At 43.1% G+C, this 26748-nt stretch overlaps 1 protein-coding gene across 1 annotated transcript; it reads right to left on the minus strand.

Moving 5' to 3' along the window:
• Window positions 1-2605: 2605 nt before the first annotated feature.
• On the minus strand, window positions 2606-26595 carry chsy3 (chondroitin sulfate synthase 3; the record flags this gene model as incomplete). The annotated part of the gene is made up of 3 exons (XM_084159355.1): window positions 25346-26595; window positions 21740-22023; window positions 2606-2893 (listed from the first exon to the last, which is right to left on the minus strand). Exons 1-3 carry the CDS (start codon window positions 25953-25955, stop codon window positions 2606-2608), a joined length of 1182 nt encoding a protein of 393 aa, XP_084015481.1. The 5' UTR covers window positions 25956-26595.
• Window positions 26596-26748: the final 153 nt, after the last annotated feature.

Below are 26748 nucleotides of genomic sequence, written 5' to 3' on the forward strand. Positions count from 1 at the left end.
AGCATGAATTGAAATGCTTGATTATTCATATTACTTCAATCAGCAACTCTCAGATTACTCTTGGAATGTAAAACTTAAAAGTATCACAACATGATCCATGTTAATCTGTTTGAAGGGAGACTTTCACATAGCTGCTTACAGGAACAAGACAAATACCAAATTAGTGTTAACATTATCATTTGACATTAAAATACATTTTAGACTCCTGAGTGGCGCAGTGGTCTAAGGCACTGCATCGCAGTGCTTGAGGCGTCACTACAGACCCGGGTGTCACAACCGGCTGTGACCGGGAGTCCCATAGGGCGGCGCACAATTGGCCCAGCGTCGTCCGGATTAGGGGAGGGTTTGGCCGGAGGGGCTTTACTTGGCTCATCGCGCTCTAGTGACTCCTTGTGGCAGGCCGGGCACCTGCAGGCTGACTTCGGTCGTCAGTTGAAAAGTGTTTCTTCCAACACATTGGTGCAGCTGGCTTCCGGGTTAAGAAGCGCGGTTTGGCAGGTCATGTTTCGGAGGATGCATGACTCGACCTTCACCTCTCCAGAGCCCGTTGGGGAGTTGCAGCGATGAGACAAGAACGTAATTGGATCGCAATTGGATATCACGGAATTGGGAGAAAAAGGGGGTAAGAAATAAAATAAAAATACATTTTCATATCACACCGTCAAAGCATTTATAAACCACAATGAATAGACACAAATAGGTTTGATATAAATTAATACCCTCTCATTGTACTATATTTCCAATGAGTCCATCTCATTGAGACATATTTCTGTAAATCAAATCAAATCAAATTTGATTTGTCACATGCGCCGAATAAAACAGGTGTAGACCTTACAGTGAAATGCTTACTTACAAGCCCTTAACCAACAATGCAGTTTTAAGAAAGAATGTTTTAAGTGATGTACTGGGCCTTACGCACTACCCTCTGTAGTGCCTTGCGGTCAGAGGCTGAGCAGTTGCCATACCAGGCAGTGATGCAACCAGTTAGGATGTTCTCGATGGTGCAGCTGTAGAACCTTTTGATCTGAGGACCCATGCCAAATCTTTTTAGTCTCCTTAGGGGGAATAGGTTTTGTCGTGCCCTCTTCACGACTGTCTTGGACCATGTTAGTTTGTTGGTGATGTGGACACCAAGGAACTTGAAGCTCTCAACCTGCTCCACTACAGCCCCGTCGATGAGAATGGGGGCTTACTCGGTCCTCTTCTTTTTCCTGTAGTCCACAATCATCTCCTTTGTCTAACACTGTCGTAACCGAATACACTGGTGCTGAAACAGGCCATTCACCGAGAGCACATGCCTTTAGACATGTTTCATAAATCCCCTCCAAATGCTCAACATCAGTTTATGGTTGTATAACATATGTAATCCTTTTATAGATCCAGGCCTAAATCTGAGAGTAGATTGAATATGACTGAAGGCTTAATTCATGTTTATTATGCATTCCCATAGCCCACATAGCTATGCTAATATTGATGTACCCAGATCCTGCAGTTCATAACTACGAGGTCCTTGGTCCACTGCCGGGTAGGACTTAGCTGCAACGGTCAAAAATAGACCGGTAAATGCTTTTGTCCATTACCTTGGTGAAAAAAAGTTTTTGCTATTTCAGACTAGTGTAATGAATGCAGGGCCAGAAGCCTCTGTGAAAGTTGTGAAAAAATGAAATAATACACTACCTGGAACAAGATGTTCTCTATACTTGATGACACAATACAATTAGCAATTTAAAAGTTTAAAGCAACTGTCCAGTGAAAATGTCACTTTTAAAAGTTAATATTCTGTTAACTCATACCTAAATAAGATTGTTGACTCATCCTATATTCGTAATTTTGGCCACAGCATAAATTGGAGAGAAAAAAACAGTGTCATCCTCCTGAGGATGAGCTGGCCAATCAGCTGTCTATTCGCATTCATATTTTTTATGACCAGTGTACGCCCACACCATTCTGTTGTTGGGGTACGCCCACACCATTCCAACACAGAAAAGTTGTTTTTTAACATACTTAATAACAATTCTTTGGAAGGAAAACTATTTCACTCATATTATAATTAATTATAGGTCATATTTCATAGAAATCTGGAAACATTGGACAGTTACTTTAACAATGTTTCAGTAAAGGGTGTGAGCCACATTCAGATCTGATGTACAGATCTACAGGAATACAGAATGCATGGTGAGGAGCAACTACAGTATGAAGTAGATCCCCCCGAGAGGGGGATTATCACGGTCAGGTACTGCCTGTCTGTCTCCATTACCACAGCAGGAATCTGCCATTTCAAGGATCTTCTGATTCGCTTCGCCCTCAGAGATGCTATAGTAGGTGAGCTGAGCCTAGCTCATGCTAATACACAGCACAGCAGAGCTGTTGAGAGGGGGCGACGAGACATTTCTCCAAGCTATCGCCAACGTTTCTCCATCAGCACAAAGGCTTCCTCAGTCCCCTCTGGTAAAGCTCCCATTAACAAGCTGTCCTCTTGCTCTTTTCCCAGCTACCATAAATCATAAAGCCGGCCCACACGATGAATAAATGTACAGTTCCACTCTACGTTTAGGTTTGTGAGGTGGACATGCAGAAAACATGCCAAGGCCTCCCAAGACTTCTTCTAGCGCTGCCTAAACCTATTCTGGCTGGGCCTAAACTTCTTCTGGCTGGGCCTAAACTTCTTCTGGCTGGGCCTAAACTTCTTCTGGCTGGGCCTAAACTTCTTCTGGCTGGGCCTAAACTTATTCTGGCTGGGCCTAAACTTCTTCTGGCTGGGCCTAAACTTCTTCTGGCTGGGCCTAAACTTCTTCTGGCTGGGCCTAAACTTCTTCTGGCTGGGCCTAAACTTCTTCTGGCTGGGCCTAAACTTCTTCTGGCTGGGCCTAAACTTCTTCTGGCTGGGCCTAAACTAAGGGCCTTCCCAGATACAAAGAAACTGTACTTAATAATAATAATAATATGCCATTTAGCAGACGCTTTTATCCAAAGCGACTTACAGTCATGCGTGCATACATTTTTTTGTGTATGGGTGGTCCCGGGGATCAAACCCACTACCTTGGCGTTACAAGCGCCGTGCTCTACCAGCTGAGCTACAGAGGACTACTTTGTGTCACATCTACAGAGAGAGATGCTCATGTCCTCATTGCTTCCTGATATGGCGGTGAACGTCCAGCCACACGCTTTTGCTTTTTATAGATGACTTTCTAAAGCGTTCTTTCCGCCAGGGCATCTCCATGACCTTACAGTTCCTGTCATTTGACCACACGAGAGATCTTAACAACAGAGGAGCTGCAGTGAAACAGGAAACTGGTATTCCGATTCCAGATGCTCTACTCTCTGGTCTGTTGGATCATTGGCGGATGCTCAGCTGGGTCCGGGATTGGTGGGTTTATGAGACTAGAGAGGGTAACCACTTTCAAGCACTCCCCAGTACACCCCTTATGTTTCCTGATCTGTTCCTAATCCTGATGTCTAGTCAGTGGAGAGTTGCTAGCATGTGTCAGAACCTCTCAGTCTAACTTCATGCTAAAATATTAGTATCCTCACCTGACCAGAGGGAAATGGCAGACATCCTCCCATCGCACCCATAATGAGTTCAATTCCACAAATGGGTTATTCATATCCCTTCTTAGTCAACATCACTAGCGCCCTAGGCTTGCTTTTCTATGTGATTTAGACTAGGGAGTTTTGCCAAGTGCTCGGTGACATTGTAAAAGCGTCACTAAGCAAATGAAACTAACACGAACGGAAAAGAGTGGAGAAACATGAGATCAGCTGGAATGTTTCTACACCTGTAGCAGACTTCACATTTACTCACCACCAGACGACACCACATGGTAAGTGCTTACTTGGCTGTCGAAATAAGTGTCCTAATAAGTGCTTAATGAAGACACCTGCGAAGCCTCAAGGCTTCATATTCAAAGAGACTCCTTTCATGTCACAGCTGCGGTGTGTTTTGTAAACTCCTCGGTACCAAGCTGTAGTTAGTCTTTGGAGAACAGGATGTCTCCTTAAAAACAACAATTTTTATCCACAAATCGGCTCCCAGTCAACAAAGCCAAGTGAGAAAGTAGGGTGGCAGACAGGGGAGTGTAGGGATGGTTGGATTATGCTGAAACATCATTAGTTCTGACCTTGGTATGCACTGGGCTGAGCTACTATATGGTAAATGGCACATAACCACTTGGCTGAGTTACTATATGGTAAATGACACATAACCACTTGGCTGAGTTACTATATGGTAAATGACACATAACCACTTGGCTGAGCTACTATATGGTAAATGACACATAACCACTTGGCTGAGCTACTATATGGTAAATGCTATGAGAGCCTGAAAAAAAAAACGGGAGGGATCCTCTTTGGAGTGGTTGTGATACAGTAAATAATACCTAGGAGAACAGGAGAGTCATCCACAGCTGAGCATTCCCAACCTCTCGTTCTAATGGCCTTCCCAACCTCTGGTTCTAAGGTCCTTCCCAATCTCTCGTTCTAAGGGCCTTCCCAACCTCTCGTTCTAAGGTTCTTCCCAACCTCTGGTTCTAAGGGCCTTCCCAACCTCTGGTTCTAAGGGCCTTCCCAACCTCTGGTTCTAATGGCCTTCCCAACCTCTGGTTCTAAGGGCCTTCCCAACCTCTGGTTCTAAGGTCCTTCCCAACCTCTGGTTCTAAGGGCCTTCCCAACCTCTGGTTCTAATGGCCTTCCCAACCTCTGGTTCTAAGGTCCTTCCCAACCTCTGGTTCTAAGGGCCTTCCCAATCTCTCGTTCTAAGGGCCTTCCCAACCTCTGGTTCTAAGGGCCTTCCCAATCTCTCGTTCTAAGGGCCTTCCCAACCTCTGGTTCTAAGGGCCTTCCCAATCTCTCGTTCTAAGGGCCTTCCCAATCTCTCGTTCTAAGGGCCTTCCCAACCTCTGGTTCTAAGGGCCTTCCCAATCTCTCGTTCTAAGGGCATTCCCAACCTCTGGTTCTAAGGGCCTTCCCAATCTCTCGTTCTAAGGGCATTCCCAACCTCTGGTTCTAAGGGCCTTCCCAACCTCTGGTTCTAAGGTCCTTCCCAATCTCTCGTTCTAAGGTCCTTCCCAATCTCTCGCGAAAGTCATACAGATGTATTACTGGGTTTCAATAACTGGCATTAATGTCAGTGAAAATATGGAAAGGATATGGAAATGATATGGAAAGGATATGGAAAGGATATGCAAAGATGCACATTGTTTTTTATGTGCTGTATATAGTTGTTCATACATCTGTATGGACACCTAAAACATAAATATGGTGAGCATGTAGGAATTCATTCCTGAGATGCAAACAAACGGACACTGAATATGTAGTTTAACAAGCAAGCAACATGGCTAAAATAAATGTACTGCGCTCACTCAAATCCTAAAAGCAACCAAACTGGGGAAATTCAGAGGAAAAATCAATTTTAAAAAATCAATTTAACAATCCCCATCCACACCATTAGATCTTGGTGGTGGTTCAAGTGCATCGGGCCTTGGGAAGAAAAATGGCAAAGCAGAATAGCCACTATGAGATCAAACTTGACAGGTGTTTTGAAGCTTGAAAGGGAGAAAAATAAATGTCTAGGAAGATCTCTGAGGGTCCTCAGGGCACTAAAACACTTTCAGAAGCTAGTCTGCATCAATAAAAAGCATTATCACATATTCAAAAGAACTCAATGCACAAAGAAGAGGATGAATTTAATATGCAAAACCCGCTGAACCCCGGGATCAGAAGTAGCCTAGGATCGTCCGGGGTGAAAGTCTGGACGGTTTGACTTCATTTCTGCCAAACCATGGGGTTTGCTGTGTCTGCACTATACACTGAAGTGCGAAGCCGTGGACAGAGCTTCACAGAAGAGAGCCACGGCCCACCTAGAGGAGCTGCTGACACGGCCACGGCCTCTAGTCAGCTGGGAGTGAGTCCAGCAAACAGTCGGCACTGAATCAATCCGCCCTACGTGTACACAGGTGGTTGAATCACCAAAAAAATTGATGGACACATACAGTACATTACTCCATTGACAAAGGGAGACTTGAGAGATTCTTAAACCGACAATAAAGTAGCTTTTGTATGTAATCTTGCAAGCATTAAGGACCATCCTGGAAATTATGCAGTTAAAAAATACATTCACTGTAATATTTAAACCATATGTTATGAATTACATTTACATTTATGTCATTTAGCAGACGCTCTTATCCAGAGCGACTTACAGTTAGTGAGTGCATTCATTATTTTATTTTATTTTATTTTTTCATACTGGCCCCCCGTGGGAATCGAACCCACAACCCTGGCGTTTGCTCTACCAACTGAGCTACATCCCTGCCGGCCATTCCCTCCCTACCCTGGACCAATTATGCGCCGTCCCATGGGTCTCCCGGTCGCGGCCGGCTACGACAGAGCCTGGATTCGAACCAGGATCTCTAGTGGCACAGCTAGCACTGCGATGCAGTGCCTTAGACCACTGCGCCACTCAATTGAAAACCTGCTCTTTAATATACACAACCTGCTCTTTCCATGACCGACTGACCAGGTGAATCCAGGGTTCACTTATTGATGTCACTTGTTAAATCCTAATCGAATTTACAGCACCTGGTATTCCCAGGAGGTCTCCCATCCAAGTACTAACCAGGCCCGACCCTGTTTAGCTATTGAGATCAGATGAGATCAGGCGTGTTCAGGGTGGTATGGCCACAAGTGTATTTTTTATTCTTTTTTTTTAACCCCTTTTCTCTCCTAATTATGACCTTGGCTCATCGCTGCAACTCCCCAATGGGCAACTCAATATTAGGAAGGTGTTCTTAATGTTTTGTGCACTCAGTGTATTTACAATAATAAAATATGCTGTGAGATGTGCTTGTATATATTCTAAGTCAGTCGAATGGCAGGGACTGTCGTTCCGGGCCGTTCCGGGCCGGGGCGCGGGGAGCAGGCACCAGAGATGTGTACAGTACATGCAGACAGCCCCAATCACCCCCTGCCTAGAACAGCTGACCCAGTCAGGCCCCAGTCTCCCCTTTAGCAGCATGGCAGCGGTTTCATCGGTGCCTCCCCACAGAACTGACTTCGTTCAGGACGGTGGCCTGTGCTCATCCCACACCACATTATGTTTGCCTTGTAGGAAAATCCTAGCTGAGCACACATATCATTAACACCATCTGGTGAAATTACTCTGGAGTTGAGACAGAGAGAGAGAGAGGGCAGAGTGGGCCTGGCCAGAAAAGCATAAATCCCTAGAAGTGCTTCTCTATGGTGAATTGGACGAGTGGAGAGGAGAGCATCAAACAGACAGGACTGAATGGGGAATGACAGTGAGCCAAGAGAGCTCTCCAAAAAGCCATCTGTGGAGAGGGCGTGGCTACAACAGCTTTCAGTGACATCTCAATGGAACTACCATACACCCCTGATGCGCACCCTCTTCACAGTGAAGCCTTCTTTTTTTAGGGGGATATTTGCCATACTTCAGTAGAAGTGCCTGTGGATATGTACCTATAGTCCTTAGTTGGTACAGGGCTGAATTAGTTCCTCAGTCGCCCTCCTACATTATAAATGAGGCCTCAATTGGTTTCAATTTCAATGTTTGATGCTGCCAGCTGTGTGTGTTTTGCCTACGGGTTCTTAGAACTCAGACTAGCAAGAAATCAAGAGGAAACATTTTTTATAGAAACAAGTGGAAGTTAATTTAGGGCTAACCCCTGAAGGCAGCATGGTTCTCTCTGTTCGGGCATGGTATGTCCCAATTAGTCTCTCCCTCTTTGACAGACTGTCCTGTGTGAAGTCTATATCTAATTCTGCACTAGACAGGATTCGAAACACCATCGTAGTGTTCAGGAGCTTTAGAGAAAGGAAACAACAGCCTCAATTTGTCGGGGCATGGACTCTACAAGGTGTTGAAAGCGTTCCACAGGGATGCTGGCCCATGCTCTCCAATGCTTCCCACAGTTTTGTCAAGTTGGCTGGATGTCCTTTGGGTGATGGACCATTCTTGATACACACAGGAAACTGTTGAGCGTTAAAAACCCAGCAGTGTTGCAGTTCTTGACACAAACCGGTGCTCCTGCACCTACTACCATACCCCGTTCAAAGGCACTTACATATTTTGTCCTGCCCATTCACCCTCTGAATGGCACACATACACAATCCATGTCTCAATTGTCTCAAGGCTTAAAAATCCTTCTTTAACCTGTCTCCTCCCCTTCATCTACACTGATTGAAGTGGATTTAACAAGTGACATCAGTAAGGGATCATAGCTTTCACCTGGATTCACCTGGTCAGTCTATGTCATGGAAAGGGCAGGTGTCCTTAATGTTTTGTACACTCAGCATATGAAGCAGACAGATCATCCAAAATATTTGTTCACCTTGAAAATGTGCTTTGTTCAGGTGTTAGAAGCTATGTTTTAAGGCACCTGAAGCATTTCTTGAAGCTATAGAATTGAGACGGCACATAGGGTAGGTGGGGTGAGAACCCTTTGAGAGGATCAATAGATTAAAGATACTCTGAATGGACAGTGGTGAGTCAACCTGCGTGTCATAAAAATGAAACACATCTCACCTTATTTCGCAAGACCTCCATCAAGGCGTGTATTCACACAAAAAAAGTGTCTAAGAGGCTGTGTCTACACTTGACAGTTCATGCAGCTTTTGTATTCTGATCATGGAGTTCTGATCATGGAATTAAGAACACGTCATGCTTCTACACCTACATTTAAATGTGCACATTGTGTCCGGATTCCCTTATCCCACGCTAAATTCAAATGCCTGTATGCATTCAGCAAATGGTGGAACAGGCTAAATCTGATAACATAGTTAACAACATTTCCAATTCTGATATCTTCTTTAATGTGATTTAATCAACCCAGATGCAAATACAGTTGCATTATTTTTTTTACTAAAACCTTTGGCGGCATCCAGGGGTCATCAACAAATTGTTATTGATCTTTATGAATTAATTTAGTCACATTTCAAATTGATCACATAATGCAGGATTTTGTAGTAATGAAATGTTGAAACGCCATCTTGTGGCTCATATAGGAGATTCTGAAATGTGAAGTTGGCAGTAGTAAGTGTGGTGGTCAGACAAGCTCATATGTCAAATATCAATGTTCTTGATTAAAGAAAATAGAGGTGTAGATAATAGTATGAAATCGCTTCGTGAGAATGATTTTTGCCTGTTTGAGCAGAAAATGTACTATTTTGCTTTAAAATTATGTGATCGCCCGGCATCACTGAGGTTCTAATCAGAGAGTATATGTTGGAGCGCCTTGGTTGCGTGTGGATTGCAGTTAGTCTTATTAGATTTGTCCCGCATGTCATTCATGTCTGTCCCAATAACCAGATGGAATTCAGTTAATTCTAATAAGCCATTTAGCAGACGCATTTTTATCCAAAGCGACTTACAGTCATGTGTGCATAAATTTTTACATATGGGTGGTCCCGGGGATCAAACCCACTACCCTGGCGTTACAAGTGCCATGCTCTACCAATTGAGCTACAGAGGACCACACTGTTCAGAGAATCAAAAAACGTATGATCATATGAAGCATACATATTAATAAAGGCACGTTTCTTTCCATGATGGATACATTTAAGGAAAGTGATTCTACCTTCTTGGTCTTCACCATTATCCAAGATGGTGATTTTGAGTTTCTTGTGTCTCATTATGATCACACCTTTAGTTTTGTTTGGGGCTGATGTCGCCAATTTGTACAAATGGTTCTCTTGTCATGCTCTGATAAAGGCATAACTGCCGAAAAGCGTTAGCCTGTCCGGCCCCCCAAAAAAAAGGAGAAATTAGGTGATGTCTTTTTGTCCTTTTTTAAAGAAACTTTTTGGGGTGCCACCTTTTCCCAATGTTCTAGAATTTAGGATTTAATTTGAGGTTCTCTATTCTATGTGTGTCCTTTTGTAGCAGGTGTGTTTCTTGGAACATTGCTATATCAACATGGTTTCTTGCTAGGACATCAAGACAGCTGGAACGTTTAATAGGTGAGTTTAGGCCTTTCAAATTCCAAGAGAGCTAGCGTTGCCATTGTAAAAAAAAAAAAGAAAAAAAAGAATGTACTATTAATGATGTCATCGTTATCTTCAGTGTTAATAAACCCATGGATGTGAAATAAAATGCGGCACTGATAGGGAAACCCACCCATTGGTCGTTCCACCACCAAGACCCCACCCCCCTCAACCCACCCATTGGTCGTTCCACCACCAAGACCCCACCCCCCTCAACCCACCCATTGGTCATTCCACCACCAAGACCCCACCCCCCTCAACCCACCCATTGGTCGTTCCACCACCAAGACCCCACCCCCCTCAACCCACCCATTGGTCGTTCCCCACCAAGACCCCACCCCCCTCAACCCACCCATTGGTCGTTCCCCACCAAGACCCCACCCCCCTCAACCCACCATTGGTCGTTCCACCACCAAGACCCCACCCCTTCAACCCACCCATTGGTCGTTCCCCACCAAGACCCCCCCCTCAACCCACCCATTGGTTGTTCCCCACCAAGACCCCACCCCCCTCAACCCACCCATTCGTCGTTCACCACCAAGATCCCACACCCCTCAACCCACCCATTGGTCATTCCCCTCTTCCATTACCCACGAGCAGTCCTTCCAGTAGAGGAGACAATAAAACATCTACTGACAAAATGTACTAAACCCTCTTATATTCCTCTCAACATGTGGGGATTTTCCTACGTTCTTTCCCCCGTATGGAAGTCCTATGATCAAATAAAATAAAATTGTATTTGTTACATGCGCTGAATACAACAGGTGTAGACCTTACTGTGAAATGCTTACTTACAAGCCCTTAACCAACAATGCAGTTCAAGAAAATAGAGTTAAGAAAATATTTGCTAAATAAACTAAAGTATAAAATAAAAAGTAACACAATAAAATTACATAACAATAACGAGGCTATATACAGGGGGTACCGGTACAGAGTCAATGTGCGGGGGTACAGGTTAGTCCAGGTAATAACGAGGCTATATAAAGGGGGTATCGGTACCGAGTCAATGTGCGGGGGTACAGGTTAGTCAAGGTAATAACGAGGCTGTATACAGGGGGTATCGGTACCGAGTCAATGTGCGGGGGTACAGGTTAGTCCAGGTAATAACGAGGCTATATACAGGGGGTATCGGTACCGAGTCAATGTGCGGGGGTACAGGTTAGTCCAGGTAATAACGAGGCTATATACAGGGGGTACCGGTACCGAGTCAATGTGCGGGGGTACAGGTTAGTCCAGGTAATTTGTACATGTAGGTAGAGTTATTAAAGTGACTCATAAAGCGTGGGAGAGAAACGCCTAACTTTATTTTCCATACCTGAGAACCTTAGATTGAGACAACATTTCACAGCCTCAAGTGGTGATTCTAAGAGGAAAACAGTGGAAGCTTAAAAAGCAGTTGTATCTCCAAAGCCACCTGGGGTAGACACATACGCTTCAATTTGCAGACAAGCCGCTTGAGTTAAGTGTTGAAAACACCAGCTAACAGCAGCTTTGGATGGGATGCCAGAAGGGCGTTACATACCGCAAAGCCAGATGACATTGATGTTGAAATCCCTGGCACAAAATAAATTGATATCTTCGAGCAGAGGGAATGAGAATGTTTTTTTTCAGGAGGATCACAGTTGTTATTTGTTGTGAGTTTAGATAAAAACATTGGCTCTATTTTGTGAGGAAAACATGTCTATGGCAGCAAGGCAAGCAATCTGAAACGATTGGTTTTGGATTGGGTGTCGACGAGGAATAGTTAATGAGAAAACTTAGAAAGTAAGAAACTTTCTGAAGAAAGTATATTTTGGGACGGACTCCAAAATCAAACATCCCTTAAATAATGGAATAATGCATTTTCATACCATTGTATGATCTCTTGACTCTTGATGCATCATTAATGGGAATACCCCTCTTTGAGCAGAACGTATTTGGCATACAGACTTTTAATTCAGAATTCTGACCACCTGACTCCATATTTGCAGTATTACGAGTCTAAAATGTGCTTCACCAGAAGACAGTACTCTTGCACTAAACCAGGTGTATATCACTTCATTGATTACCCTTGAAAACACAATGAGAACAGATTGAATGAGAGATACCTCTGTTTACACCACTTCATGGGGTTCTTGTTGCCATCTTCAGTGAATATAAAATATACAGCACAACATATTAGTGCATCTAAATAGCATCCAAAAAAACAAATCTACCATTAACAAGACCTAAAAACACTTGGAAGAAGTCACGGCTACGATTTATGACGAATGAGCAGCAAAAGGGAGGTAAAGACAAATCAAGAGAAAGGACAACATTTTTTTGCCCCTTCTAAGAGGATATGAAATGAATTAAACATAGCAGATGTACATAGATACACTCATTACCGTGGAGCGAAGCGGATTCTTGACTCCACCGGTGGAAAAAAAACGGGATGCATCTCTCAAATCCGGGGAGGGCTAATCACTGACATAGCCTCAGGGACACAGACAGTGTTCTTTTTAATCAATATGCAGATGAAGTTTTCCCAACCATGAAAGCAATTTTATGTTTTGGTGGATTAAGCAAATTCACATAAAGCAACCATATGTAAAAACGGTATTTGAATGAGTTTCCTTTTCAGGAATAAAAACTTGGATTTTGTGGACCAAATGAACAAAAGGTTTCCTTCAGAAAGTGGTGGAAAGCGCCTAAACTTTGCCATTTCAATTTAACAACAATTTAACAGAGACTGAAATATAAAATCATTGGCATTGCTCAATTTATTTTACAATCGTCACCTACTTTGTAAGGTAAAAGAGCAGAAGTTTGACTTGTTTGAAGGTTCCCATCTCTAGTTCTTTGACTGCTCGTACAGATGGAGTGAAAAGTGACTGCCAGACAGCCAATGAGCATGTTCCCACACTGATGTAGCTGATGTAAAGCTGATGTAATGTCAGCCGTAGACGTTTGAAATAGTTCAACAGAAATGGTCTTCAATGTTGTTGTTTTTTTTACATGCAGCTGCAGGAGTAAAATATGTTGCAGTCCCACTATGTACTTATGGCTTGACGTCTCATCCATAATTTAACTTCTGAAATTAAGTGAAAGAGACAGTCTACCGGTGTGGAGCTTCGACTTGAATTGCGATTAGGATGCCTCTGGTTGACCACATGTTTGGTTGCAGAGAAGAAGCGATAGTATGCAACATATTTCCCCTTACACACTTGACATTGCACAACTTGCCTTTGGGTTAGCCCCCATTCAGGCATAACATCTGGGTAATAGTGTTGAGAGATTAGTGCTTTTTGAGGTCGGTTCGGTTTTGGTTGGATTATTTAAAAAATAATCACGGTTTTTCGATTTCGGTTTTTTAAACATGAAATGCACTATGCATTATTTGGGTTGAATGCTGTAACACAGAATAAAACAATTAATAAAAGTCTCATGATTGTAGTGACTGTCCATAACTGCTTATCACTTATTAACCATCATTTATTCACATTACTTTACTTTATTAAAATATTTCAGTTGTTGTGTATATTACATTTGTTTTATTTGATGACTTTTTTATTTAATTCCAAGTCATCATCTCATCTCTATAGAGCTGTTGACTACAGTGGGGGAAAAAAGTATTTAGTCAGCCACCAATTGTGCGAGTTCTCCCACTTAAAAAGATGAGAGAGGCCTGTAATTTTCATCATGGGTACACGTCAACTATGACAGACAAAATGAAAAAAAAAATCCAGAAAATCACATTGTAGGATTTTTTATGAATTTATTTGCAAATTATGGTGGAAAATAAGTATTTGGTCAATAACAAAAGTTTCTCAATACTTTGTTATATACCCTTTGTTGGCAATGACACAGGTCAAACGTTTTCTGTAAGTCTTTACAAGGTTTTCACACACTGTTGCTGGTATTTTGGCCCATTCCTCCATGCAGATCTCCTCTAGAGCAGTGATGTTTTGGGGCTGTCGCTGGGCAACACGGACTTTCAACTCCCTCCAAAGATTTTCTATGGGGTTGAGATCTGGAGACTGGCTAGGCCACTCCAGGACGTCTTGCACTGCAGGATTTGAGTCCCTGGCGGCGTAGTGTGTTACTGATGGTAGGCTTTGTTACTTTGGTCCCAGCTCTCTGCAGGTCATTCACTAGGTCCCCCCGTGTGGTTCTGGGATTTTTGCTCACCATTCTTGTGATCATTTTGACCCCACGGGGTGAGATCTTGCGTGGAGCCCCAGATCGAGGGAGATTATCAGTGGTCTTGTATGTCTTCCATTTCCTAATAATTGCTCCCACAGTTGATTTCTTCAAACCAAGCTGCTTACCTATTGCAGATTCAGTCTTCCCAGCCTTGTGCAGGTCTACAATTTTGTTTCTGGTGTCCTTTGACAGCTCTTTGGTCTTGGCCATAGTGGAGTTTGGAGTGTGACTGTTTGAGGTTGTGGACAGGTGTCTTTTATACTGATAACAAGTTCAAACAGGTGCCATTAATACAGGTAACGAGTGGAGGACAGAGGAGCCTCTTAAAGAAGAAGTTACAGGTCTGTGAGAGCCAGAAATCTTGCTTGTTTGTAGGTGACCAAATACTTATTTTCCACCATAATTTGCAAATAAATTCATTAAAAATCCTACAATGTGATTTTCTGGATTTTTTTTTTCAATTTGTCTGTCATAGTTGACGTGTACCTATGATGAAAATTACAGGCCTCTCTCATTTTTTTAAGTGGGAGAACTTGCACAATTGGTGGCTGACTAAATCCTTTTTTTCCCCACTGTATGCTGTTTGACAAAATCATTATTTTGTAGTTCTTCAAAGTAAATAAGGCATACTTCTGTGACTTCTGAATACCAACTATCAATCACTTAGATCATGTATTTCCAGGTAGAGATACCTCGCGAAGCAACAGCTGCTCTCTATATCACCTCACGATCCTACGTTCTCTCTTCCGTAGCAGTTGTAAAAGAAACACAGACCGGACAAGTAGATGCGCAATGGATTATGGTCATTGTAGTTAATTACCACGTTTTATGCGCTAAACCAGGGTTCTTCAATTCCGGTCCTGGAGGGCCGAAACACCTCTGTTTTTCATCCTCTCCTTCTAATCAGGGGCTAATTCAGACCTGGGACACCAGGTGAGTGCAATTAACTACCAGGTAGAAATAAAAAACAGAAGTGTTTCGGCCCTCCAGGACCGGAATTGAAGAACCCTGCGCTAAACTATGTAGAATATTGGCCAAAAAATTTTGCTAAATGGAATTCTAATAATTGAACCCATTAGTTGTTTAAAAACCGAAAAATTACCGACATTTCAGTTAATCGCTCAGCACTACTGGCTAAGTTTCATTGAGTCAAAGGAAACCATCACCCTATGCAACTACCATGTGCAGGAAACCATCAACCTTAGCAACTACCATGTGTAAGGAAACCATCACCCTATGCAACTACCATGTGAAGGAAACCATCACCCTATGCAACTACCATGTGTAAGGAAACCATCACCCTATGCAACTACCATGTGAAGGAAACCATCACCCTATGCAACTACCATGTGCAGGAAACCATCACCCTATGCAACTACCATGTGCAGGAAACCATCACCCTTAGCAACTACCATGTGCAGGAAACCATCACCCTATGCAACTACCATGTGTAAGGAAACCATCACCCTATGCAACTACCATGTGCAGGAAACCATCACCCTATGCAACTACCATGTGCAGGAAACCATCACCCTATGCAACTACCATGTGCAGGAAACCATCACCCTATGCAACTACCATGTGCAGGAAACCATCACCCTATGCAACTACCATGTGTAAGGAAACCATCACCCTATGCAACTACCATGTGCAGGAAACCATCACCCTATGCAACTACCATGTGTAAGGAAACCATCACCCTATGCAACTACCATGTGCAGGAAACCATCACCCTATGCAACTACCATGTGCAGGAAACCATCACCCTATGCAACTACCATGTGTCTCTCTCACTCCTTCTAATGTGTTGGATGGATACATTAGCATGTTATGCTTAGAGGCCCACCTACTCAAAGCCATCTCTCCATGGAGTTGGTGAAAAATAACAGATACAGGAAAGGATTGAAATTAGCACATTCAGACTCATAACTCACAAGTTCAGTGGGACACGTACACACTGAGGGAGATTGATATATCCAACCTGCAGTCCAAGGAAGAAAACAGTAGCACAGCGGTCATAGTGCTTGACACAGAGCTTATGAATTCGCTATGGTGAGGGAAAATGCCATTTTGCAGGATATTTTGCGATTAAGGTATGACGTGCTAAGCAAGGCCTCTCTAGGGGAGATTCACCGTCTATTCAGGGTCTTTTCATGTTACAAAACATCAAGACAATAGACCCAGAAACACTATGTGCAACAGGCATGGTTAATGTCGAATAGGGAACCACGTCAGCGGTCTACATTACTATTTCACTGGCTAGGTCCTGAACATTGCAACCTAGTTATTTGCATATGCCTGGTTCATTATATGGTTGCCTGGGCTGACCTACTGTTTTTCTCTCCTGACCACAGGAGGTTGGTGGCATTTTAATTGGGGAGGACGGGCTCGTGGTAATCACTGGAGCGGAATCAGTGGAATGGTATCAAATACATCAAACACATGGTTTGATGCCATTTGATGCCATTCCATTTCCAGCAATTATTATGAGCCGTTCTCCCCTCAGCAGACTCCAGTGCTCCTGACCTATGAGGTCATGTAACCCACACTTCCTGGAAGCTGCAACTAGATTGTTCTGCAGGCAGAGCATCAGAGTAGAATGTAATTACATTACCAGTATATAATCGAATAAAAAATGCAATGAGATACAGCAACAGCATTGCAGGTAGGGGTTGGAACCGGTTCAGGGAACAGAACCGGAAACGTTAAATATTCAAGGAACAAAATCAGAACTGGGAACAAAAGTGATCTATACTGTTCCGGAACGGAACCAGTCACACAAAAAACGCAACAAAGTGCCTATGTTGGCTAGCTAGCTTCTCTGGTCCAACGTTAAGCCAACTCTGAAGTTCAAAGACATTCAAAGTTCCTCCATAGAAGCCGCACCTCCGTAGGTATAATTCTGTGAGCGTAATTCGTGTAATGCATGTCATCACAAGATGCCCAACGCTCCTCCACCCTCTCTCGCTCTCCCCCCACCTGTAACATTTCAGTTGTATCTAGCACCTGACACTTGTCTTTCCATCACGCACTTAAACAACTCGCTGAGCTATAGCTTGCCCGCTCCATAGCAAGCTGCTCTATCCACACTGCATGATTGGTGAAGCAATTTAATGTCGAGCTAAATGTATAAAAAAAAAAAAAGATTTCAGAGGTTTAAAAAGGAATAGAAAGGAATTATATAAACTGTTACTTTTTTGGGGATTCGAACCAGTTCCTAACTTTATTTTGCAGTGCAATGAAAAATAAAATAAAAAATTGTTCTGTTCAGAACTAAATGATTGGAAAATAATGTAGGTTAAAACCCCTGATTGCAGGTACTGTATTAACAATGGGCTTTTATGTTTAGCTCCGGGTTAAGGCTCTGATTTTGATTGACAACAACCGTGAGGCATGTACTCAGAGTTAACCCCCATGGCATAGCAGGATGTGGGAGAGAAGGCTGAAACATAAGCCTTGAACTGTATTCAAAGACATACTAGCCATATACATTTGCCTTCAGAAAGTATTCATACCCTTTGACTTATTCCCCATTTTGTTGTGTTACAGCCTGAATTCAAAATGGATTAAATAAATAACAAATCTCACCCATCTACACACAATAACCCATAATAACAAAGTGAAAACATGTTTTTAGATATGTTTGCAAATGTATATGAGAAATATCTCATTTACATAACTATTCACACCCCTGAGTCAATACATGTTAGAATCACCATTGGCAGCAATTACAGCTGTGAGTCTTTCTGAGTAAGTCTCTAAGAGCTTTGCACACCTGGATTGTACAATATTTGCACATTATAATTTTTTTAAGCTGACAACCATTTTCAAGTCTTGCTATAGATTTTCAAGCCAATTTAAGTCAAAACTGTAACTAGGCCACCCAGGAACATTCAAGGTCGTCCTTGTAAGCGTCTCCATTGTATATTTGGCCTCGTGTTTTAGGTTATTGTCCTGCTGAATGGTGAATTTGTCTCCCAGTGTCTGTTGGAAAGCAGACTAACAGATTACGTTACAGATACACTACATGACCACAAGTCTGTGGACACCTGCTCGTCGAACATCTCATTCCAACATCATGGGCATTACTATGGAGTTGGTCCCCTCTTTGCTGCTATAACAGCCTCCACTCTTCTGGGAATGCTTTGCTGTGGGGACTTCCATTCAGCCACAAGAGCATTAGTGAGGTAGGGCACTGATGTTAGGCGATTCATCCCAAAAAAGTGTTAGATGGGGTTGAGGTCAGGGCTCTATGCAGGCCAGTCAAATTCTTTCCACACCGATCTCGACAAACCATTACTGTATGGACCTCGCTTTGTGCACAGGGGCATTGTCATACTGAAACAGGAAAGGGCCTTCCCCAAACTGTTGCCACAAAGATGGAAGCACAGAATCGTCTAGAATGTCATTGTAAGCTGTAGTGTTAAGATTTCCCCTTCACTGGAACTAAGGGCCTAGCCCGAACCATGAAAAACATGACAAAAGACAGTGATTTTCTGTGCGACAAAACTTTGTGCAATGAAGGAAAGGACTGCAGTCTCCAGCAAATCCAATTTAATCTTGATAAACTAATTCAGTAAAACCATTCACTCTCAGAATATGTGGCATTTCATAGCTAATCCATTTAGCAAGTTTCACAGCCTGCAGCCGTCCATTTATTTCCAATCTCATCTATGGCGCTGGTGAAATTGGTGACAACCACAAATGGCAACAGAATTGACTTTGACCTAAGGTAATGTGTTTAGAGCAGGTCACATTACAGACCTACTTGATGTGTCATTTTTGCAGAGCGTGAGCTGCAAGTGATGCGCTCCCATTGTAGTCAATGAAACCTGCTACGCTAGCCGTGTGAGCAGCATACGAGCAAAGCTTAGACGCTGGAGGCTCGGGAGTCTAAAGCGTAAATTACGCTTCAGGTCTATTTTCTAAAAATCAAGAAAATGTGTAAAAATCCTTACAGTGGAATGCACTACACAGGCAAAATGACCCCTTTTACACTGAAATGTAGTTTGTCAGCATAACACTGTCAAATAAAACCTATGTCAACATAATCTATCAAATAACACTATAGTAAATATGTATTGGCCGATAATATAATAATATGCCATTTAGCAGACGCTTTCATCCAAAGCGATTTACAGTCATGTGTGCATACATTTTTACGTATGGGTGGTCCCGGGGATCGAACCCACTACCCTGGGGTTACAAGCGCCATGCTCTACCAATTGAGCTACAGATGTACTGTAAAACACTAATTTGAAGGAGTGTCCACATACTTTTGTATATACAGTAAGGGAAAAAAGTATTTGATCCCCTGCTGATTTTGTACGTTTGCCCACTGACAAAGAAATTATCAGTCTATCATTTTTATGGTAGGTTTATTTGAACAGTGAGAGACAGAATAACAACAAAAACATCTAGAAAAAACGGATGTCAAAAATGTATTAAATTGATTTGCATTTTAATGAGGGAAATAAGTATTTGACCCCCTCTGCAAAACATGACTTAGTACTTGGTGGCAAAACCCTTGTTGGCAATCACAGAGGTCAGATGTTTCTTGTAGTTGGCCACCAGGTTTGCACACATCTGTAGTTGTCCTGTTCCCTTAGCAGAAAAACACCCCCAAAGCATAATGTTTCCACCTCCATGTTTGACGGTGGGGATGGTGTTCTTGGGGTCATAGGCAGCATTCCTCCTCCTCCAAACACGGCGAGTTGAATTGATGCCAAAGAGCTCGATTTTGGTCTCATCTGACCACAACACTTTCACCCAGTTCTCCTCTGAATCATTCAGATGTTCACTGGCAAACTTCAGATGGGCATGTATATGTGCTTTCTTGAGCAGGGGGACCTTGCGGGCACTGCAGGATTTCAGTCCTTCACGGCGTGGTGTGTTACCAATTGTTTTCTTGGTGACTATGGTCCCAGCTGCCTTGAGATCCTCCCGTGTAGTTCTGGGCTGATTCCTCACCGTTCTCATGATCATTGCAACTCCACGAGGTTAGATCTTGCATGGAGCCCCAGGCCGAGGGAGATTGACAGTTATTTTGTGTTTCTTCCATTTGCGAATAATCGCACCAACTGTTGTCACCTTCTCACCAAGCTGCTTGGCGATGGTCTTGTAGCCCATTCCAGCCTTGTGTAGGTCTACAATCTTGTCCCTGACATCCTTGGAGAGCTCTTTGGTCTTGGCCATGGTGGAGAGTTTGAAATCTGATTGATTGATGCTCCTAATCTCAGCTCGTTACCTGTATAAAAGACACCTGGGAGCCAGAAATCTCTCTGATATAGAGGGGGTCAAATACTTATTTCCCTCATTAAAATGCAAATCAATTTCTAACATTTTTGACATGCGTTTTTTCTGGATTTTTTTGTTGTTATTCTGTCTCTCACTGTTCAAATAAACCTACCATTAAAATTATAGACTGATCATTTATTTGTCAGTGGGCAAACGTACAAAAGCAGCAGGGGATCAAATACTTTTTTCCCCTCACTGTATAGTGTAATTGTATGTGTGGGGTACAGAGATGAGGTAGTCATAAAAAAATAATGTCGAATTACTGTAAAAAAATTGGTCTTCAACAGCAGTGGCATGTAGAGTACACTATTTCACCACTTAGCAATCGAGAGCAGACAAATCTCTCACTACATCCATTTGTCATGAGGCCAAATCTTTCCTCTCAGGCCCACAGGAGATAACATATTTGGAGGGAATGGATTTGCCATTAGAGAGAGTCCCAATTCCTGGGAAAATAAAGGATGTTCTGACGACCACTGACACATGATGGTTCAGCCCAAGGACACACACACCGGGAATACAAACATGCGCACACACACATTTTAGCAGACACTCTTATCCAGAGCAACTTACAGTTAGTGAGTGCATACATTATTATTATTGTATTTATTTTTTCATACGGGCCCCTTGTGGGAATCGAACCCACAACCCTGGCGTTGCATACACCATGCTCTACCAACTGAGCTACATCCCTGCCGGCCATTCCCTCCCCTACCCTGGACAAATTGTGCGCCGCCCCATGGGTCTCCCAGTCGCTGCCGGCTACGACAGAGCCTGGATTTGAACCAGGATCTCTAGTGGCACAGATAGCACTGCGATGCAGTGCCTTAGAACACTGCGCCACTCGGGAGTATACACACACACACACACACACACACACACACACACACACACACACACACACACACACACACACACACACACACACACACACACACACACACACACACACACACACACACACACACACACACACACACACACACACACACACACACACACACACACACACACACACACACACACACACACACACACACACACTTTTCTTACAAATGGTCTCCTTCAGAACGACTGCCATCCATGACTATGTAAGAGCTCATTCTATTTGAGGCTTTTGCCACAAAAACGCAATAGCATAAAACACTAGGCCCCTAAAAACCAGTCAATTGAAAACTAAAGACAAAACCCCCCACGTCGAGAGCGCACAATGCATCTCCGTGAAACACAACAGAGCACCAGGCCTCCCTCCCTTCACCACACAAAACATCAAATTGTTTCTTACCTCGTAAGACCAGACGCACTGGGTCCCCCCGAAGCGGCGGACGCAGCGGCCCACCTCCACATCCTCGTGGGTGGTGTACATCTCCCTGAGACAGGTCCCGATGTGGGGCACCATCCTTCTCAGCACCTCTCTGCTGAAGATCATGCCCGGGCCCCCCATGCAGAAGTTTTCCCCGGGCTCCAGGGCCAGCTTTCCCAGCTCCTCAGCTGTGCCCAGGCCCGTCTGACCCAGGTACAGGGGCTGGCTGCTGTTCAGAGAACGCAGGAATGACTCCAGCTTTTCGCCTGTGTAGATGGATGGATGGATGGATGGATAGATGGATGGGAGAGGCATTGTGTGAGAAACAGTGAGTATCAAATAAAAGATCTAGGCAGTAGGCAATAGGATGTAGGCAGGCTAATATAAAGCTAGTAGTAGGTAGCAGGCAGGCTAATATAAAGCTAGTAATAGGTAGCAGGCAGGCTAATATAAAGCTAGTAGTAGGTAGCAGTCAGGCTAATATAAAGCTAGTAGTAGGTAGCAGGCAGGCTAATATAAAGCTAGTAATAGGTAGCAGGCAGGCTAATATAAAGCTAGTAGTAGGTAGCAGGCAGGCTAATATAAAGCTAGTAGTAGGTAGCAGGCAGGCTAATATAAAGCTAGTAATAGGTAGCAGGCAGGCTAATATAAAGCTAGTAGTAGGTAGCAGTCAGGCTAATATAAAGCTAGTAGTAGGTAGCAGGCAGGCTAATATAAAGCTAGTAATAGGTAGCAGGCAGGCTAATATAAAGCTAGTAGTAGGTAGCAGGCAGGCTAATATAAAGCTAGTAGTAGGTAGCAGGCAGGCTAATATAAAGCTAGTAGTAGCCAGTAGGCAGGCTAATATAAAGCTAGTAGTAGGTAGCAGGCAGGCTAATATAAAGCTAGTAGTAGGTAGCAGGCAGGCTAATATAAAGCTAGTAGTAGGTAGCAGGCAGGCTAATATAAAGCTAGTAGTAGGTACTAGGCAGGCTAATATAAAGCTAGTAGTAGGTAGCAGGCAGGCTAATTTAAAGCTAGTAATAGGTAGCAGGCAGGCTAATATAAAGCTAGTAGTAGGCAACATACCAGGTCTGTAAAAGGTCATATCTGAGACAGTAAGTTCCTAGTTTCTCAATTCTCACAAAAATGTCCAAGTGATGTACTTTTCCCAGGAACATCTCTACTTCATTCTAACATTGTAGTTATACAGTCCATTTATTGTGTTTTCTCTATAGATTTAGGGAAGGCGGGGGTTGACTTTTGTTTGTTATGGTATAATGGTACATTTCTCCCTAACCCTTACCACCATCCATTAAGCTATTGCATAACCCATCTACAAATACACAACATTTACATTACATTTACGTCATTTAGCGGACGCTCTTATCCAGAGCGACTTACAGTTAGTGCATACATTATTATTTTCATACTGGCCCCCCGTGGGAAACGAACCCACAACCCTGGCGTTGCAAACGCCATGCTCTATCACAACATGACATGGCTTCATCTCTCTGCCCTTACTCTCAACCCACAGCATTCGTCCTCTTCATTACCTCAACACAAAACCCACTGGGCACAGACGTCATCTCAACATCTAGCATACTGTAATTTCGTTGAAACAACGTTGATTGAACCAGTGGGAAGCTGATATACACTATTGTAGTGGCATTTTTATTTTACCTTTATTTAACTAAGCAAGTCAGTTAAGAACAAATTATTATATACAATGATGGCCTACACCGGCCAAACCCGGACGACGCTGGGCCAATTGTGCGCCGCCCTATGGGACTCCCAATCACGGCCGGTTGTGATACAGCCTGGAATCGAACTAAGGGGTCTGTAGTGATGCCTCAAGCACTGAGATGCAGTGACCTTAGACCGCTGCGCCTCTCGGGAGCCCATGAGCTCCCCCACCACCATTATCAAGGATGGCTCCCACTCAACATGGCCTCAATGAGCACGGTTACATGCACACAATAATGTGATTATTGTGGATAGTCAGGTTAATATATGAGTTAGTTTAAAACGATTTCCCTAATAGTCCTGTGTACATGGACACATCTGAAATCAGGCTACTGAAAATCGGCAATCAAAATAAACGCGCTACCACAGTGACCATGTTATTTTTGCGAAGACTATTTGATTCTGAGTTCGGACATATAAAGTTTGTATGTGAAAACGATTTATAAGATGCATATTTTCAGTTTTTCCGAACTTGCGCCACCCGGTGCTGGCACATGAGCAGATCAAACACACCACTGGAACGCCAATGAAACTGTTTACATGTCCTAATAGTTTGAAAGATTGCTCAGAAAACCAGCTGTTATAATCAGCATATGTTTACTTCGATTATGACCTTACACCAATTAAGATAAGCAGAGTAAGGTACTTACACGACTGTTGCATAATCTGCCTTCTGCCATTAACAGTTAAATAGCAAATTGTTAGTGTGCATGTACATTTACTCAATGATTCACGCCCATGATTATTGAGGTTTTGAGATTCACACAATCTAAAAGGTAATGATTGTGTGAATCTCAAAACGTCAATGATCATGGACATGAATCAATCATTATTTTCAGGTAATGATTGTGTGAATCTCAAAACCTTCAACGTATACATAGCTCTGATGATTATGTTGAAATCAGATTGATGTAACAACGGGTTAGTCAGCTTAAGTCAATCTATTTAAGTTTAAGTTTTGCCCTAATTTCAATGTTTACAATGCTGGTTGAAATTAGATAAAAACAGTATTGGTTGATTACTTTTTTCAAATCCAGTGTATTTTCCATGTTGATTCCATGTCACAATATGTTGACAAATTCGGATGATTTAACCAGTGTGTGCCCAGTGGGTGGTTGTTTGTCCCTAAAGTACATACTAAGGCTGTTGGTTACATCCACAAACCAATAACTAATATGCCTACTGTATGAAATTGGTATGAAGTACAATGTTGTAGATATGTTGCCACAGAGGTTGGTGGTGGGGGTTATTGAACTGGCTTCCCACTGTGTAAAAATTGGTTGAATCAACGTAGTATCCACGTAATTTCAACCAAAACATTTATTGTGATGATGTTGAATCAACGTGGAAAATACATTGGATTTGAACAAAGTAATCGACTTAACTTTCGTATTTTTTTCACCCAACTTTTAACCTAAATCCAATGACAGGGTGACATTTTTTGTTGATTTCACATTGAATTCACGTTAGTTGACAACTCAAACTAGATGTTGAACTGCCGTCTGTGCCCAGTGGGTTGGCTTTCTGGGACCAAGACTCCAACAATGACGCTTCACAAGTGCAACATTGTACAGTAGCAATACCCAAAATGTGTGAATAAGGAGGTACGTGACGGAGTGGATAATCTTGCAAAAATGTATCTCAATGCCTGGAGGAAAGCTGTTCAAGTGCTCATGAAAAATGTTTGGAATAGTTGACATATGAATGTTTATTTCACCAGCTGTTGCTAACTTGCTACTGTCTAGTTGGAATAGGAGTCAAACAGATAACTGTCAAGGAACTTCAAAGACGACCAAGAATGTATGTAGCCTACCCTAGACATTTTAAAAGAGAAAGATAAACTATTTCATGAAGGGAATTCACCTCGAATGTAGACATCATCATCTGCCCTCATGAACCACTCGTATTTATCCAGGTAATGGTCGTGCATGTACTTCAACATCATAAATGACTTCTTCTGTGGCGGGTATGAATCATCTACACCTGTCAACGACACCACCGGGACAGGAATGGGCAGTGGGATTGTTTCAGAGCCCTCGCTGGAGAAGAACTCCACCTTCCCGGGGATGGAACTGGTCCACGTCCTGTGTGCAGCCACAGCGCGCGAATCAAGGTACTTTTTGGCTGTCATGACGCCGACATAGAGAAAATGATTAGGTTTGGAAATAGGTCCCCCGCCATCTCCACTACCGTTACCAGTCTTGTAAACGTTCTCTTCCTCCTCTTCACTGCCCTCTTGGCTGGACAGGTTATTCTCCGGGTCTTTACGTAACGCATTACTTGCGGTGCTTCCGATGATTTCGGGCACTTTACCGATGCCAGCAGCATTACTGTAGTATGAGCATATCGACGACTTCTTTCTTTTCCCACTGATTTCCACTACCCTGGGGACAATTAGCCAAGACGCCGCTGTAAACCCAAGAAAGACCCCTACAATTACGCCCATCCACGGTCTTCTAGACCTAACGGCCATGGTTGAATAGAAATGGAGAGTTTAAATATGGTATAGACAAAATATATCCTCCGAGAAGTGCTCACTGGATATAGCTGTTTTACACCGAGCAGTTTCCATAAATGGTTATCACTCATCTGCGAAGTGCATTAGATGAGTAGTGTTACCTGAAGGTAAGAGTGTATCCCCACCTCCGTGGATAACATCCTTAAAATGTATCCAACGAGCCATTTATCCGCAGATAATCTATTAGTATCGGTAGACTGCCATGTCACAGTTCCGGGGAAACGTCCACTGAGTAGCTACAGTAGGTCGCTGGCAAAAGCTTCTTTATTTGTAATGTCCAGGGCGACGGAAGAAGTTGCTGTGCAGTCCGAATGAAATGCAACGTTGTAGACCACAACTCCTCATTACTTTCCAGTGGATAGGCTACATTGTTCCTCCATGCGCAAGAATTTCTCCCAAAAGTTAACTCCACTCATTTCAGGCAACTCGATTTGATTTGTTACCGCTGTCAAATATGAGCGTTCTCCTCAGTCTTGAAATGTCACGAATACAGTTTTGTTTGTGCACACTGTCGCTAGGTAGGTATATGCTACCTAAAGCTGGTTTATCCGCCCCTGACTCGCCATTTTGTTTACAGATTGACGTCAGGGTAAATAACTTTTCATATCCTCCGTCCCTCTTCTCTAATTTCTCTGCGTTTCAGGAACAGGCAATCAGTAGTAGCCTATGCATATTCATTGCTGAGAGAAGTAACGGGAGAGTGTCTTCCTTCTGGGCAGGCAGACAGAGGGCGGAGCGAAACAGAGCT

Source organism: Coregonus lavaretus (genome assembly GCF_964263955.1).
Source record: "Coregonus lavaretus genome assembly, chromosome: 4".
Lineage (NCBI taxonomy): Eukaryota > Metazoa > Chordata > Actinopteri > Salmoniformes > Salmonidae > Coregonus > Coregonus lavaretus.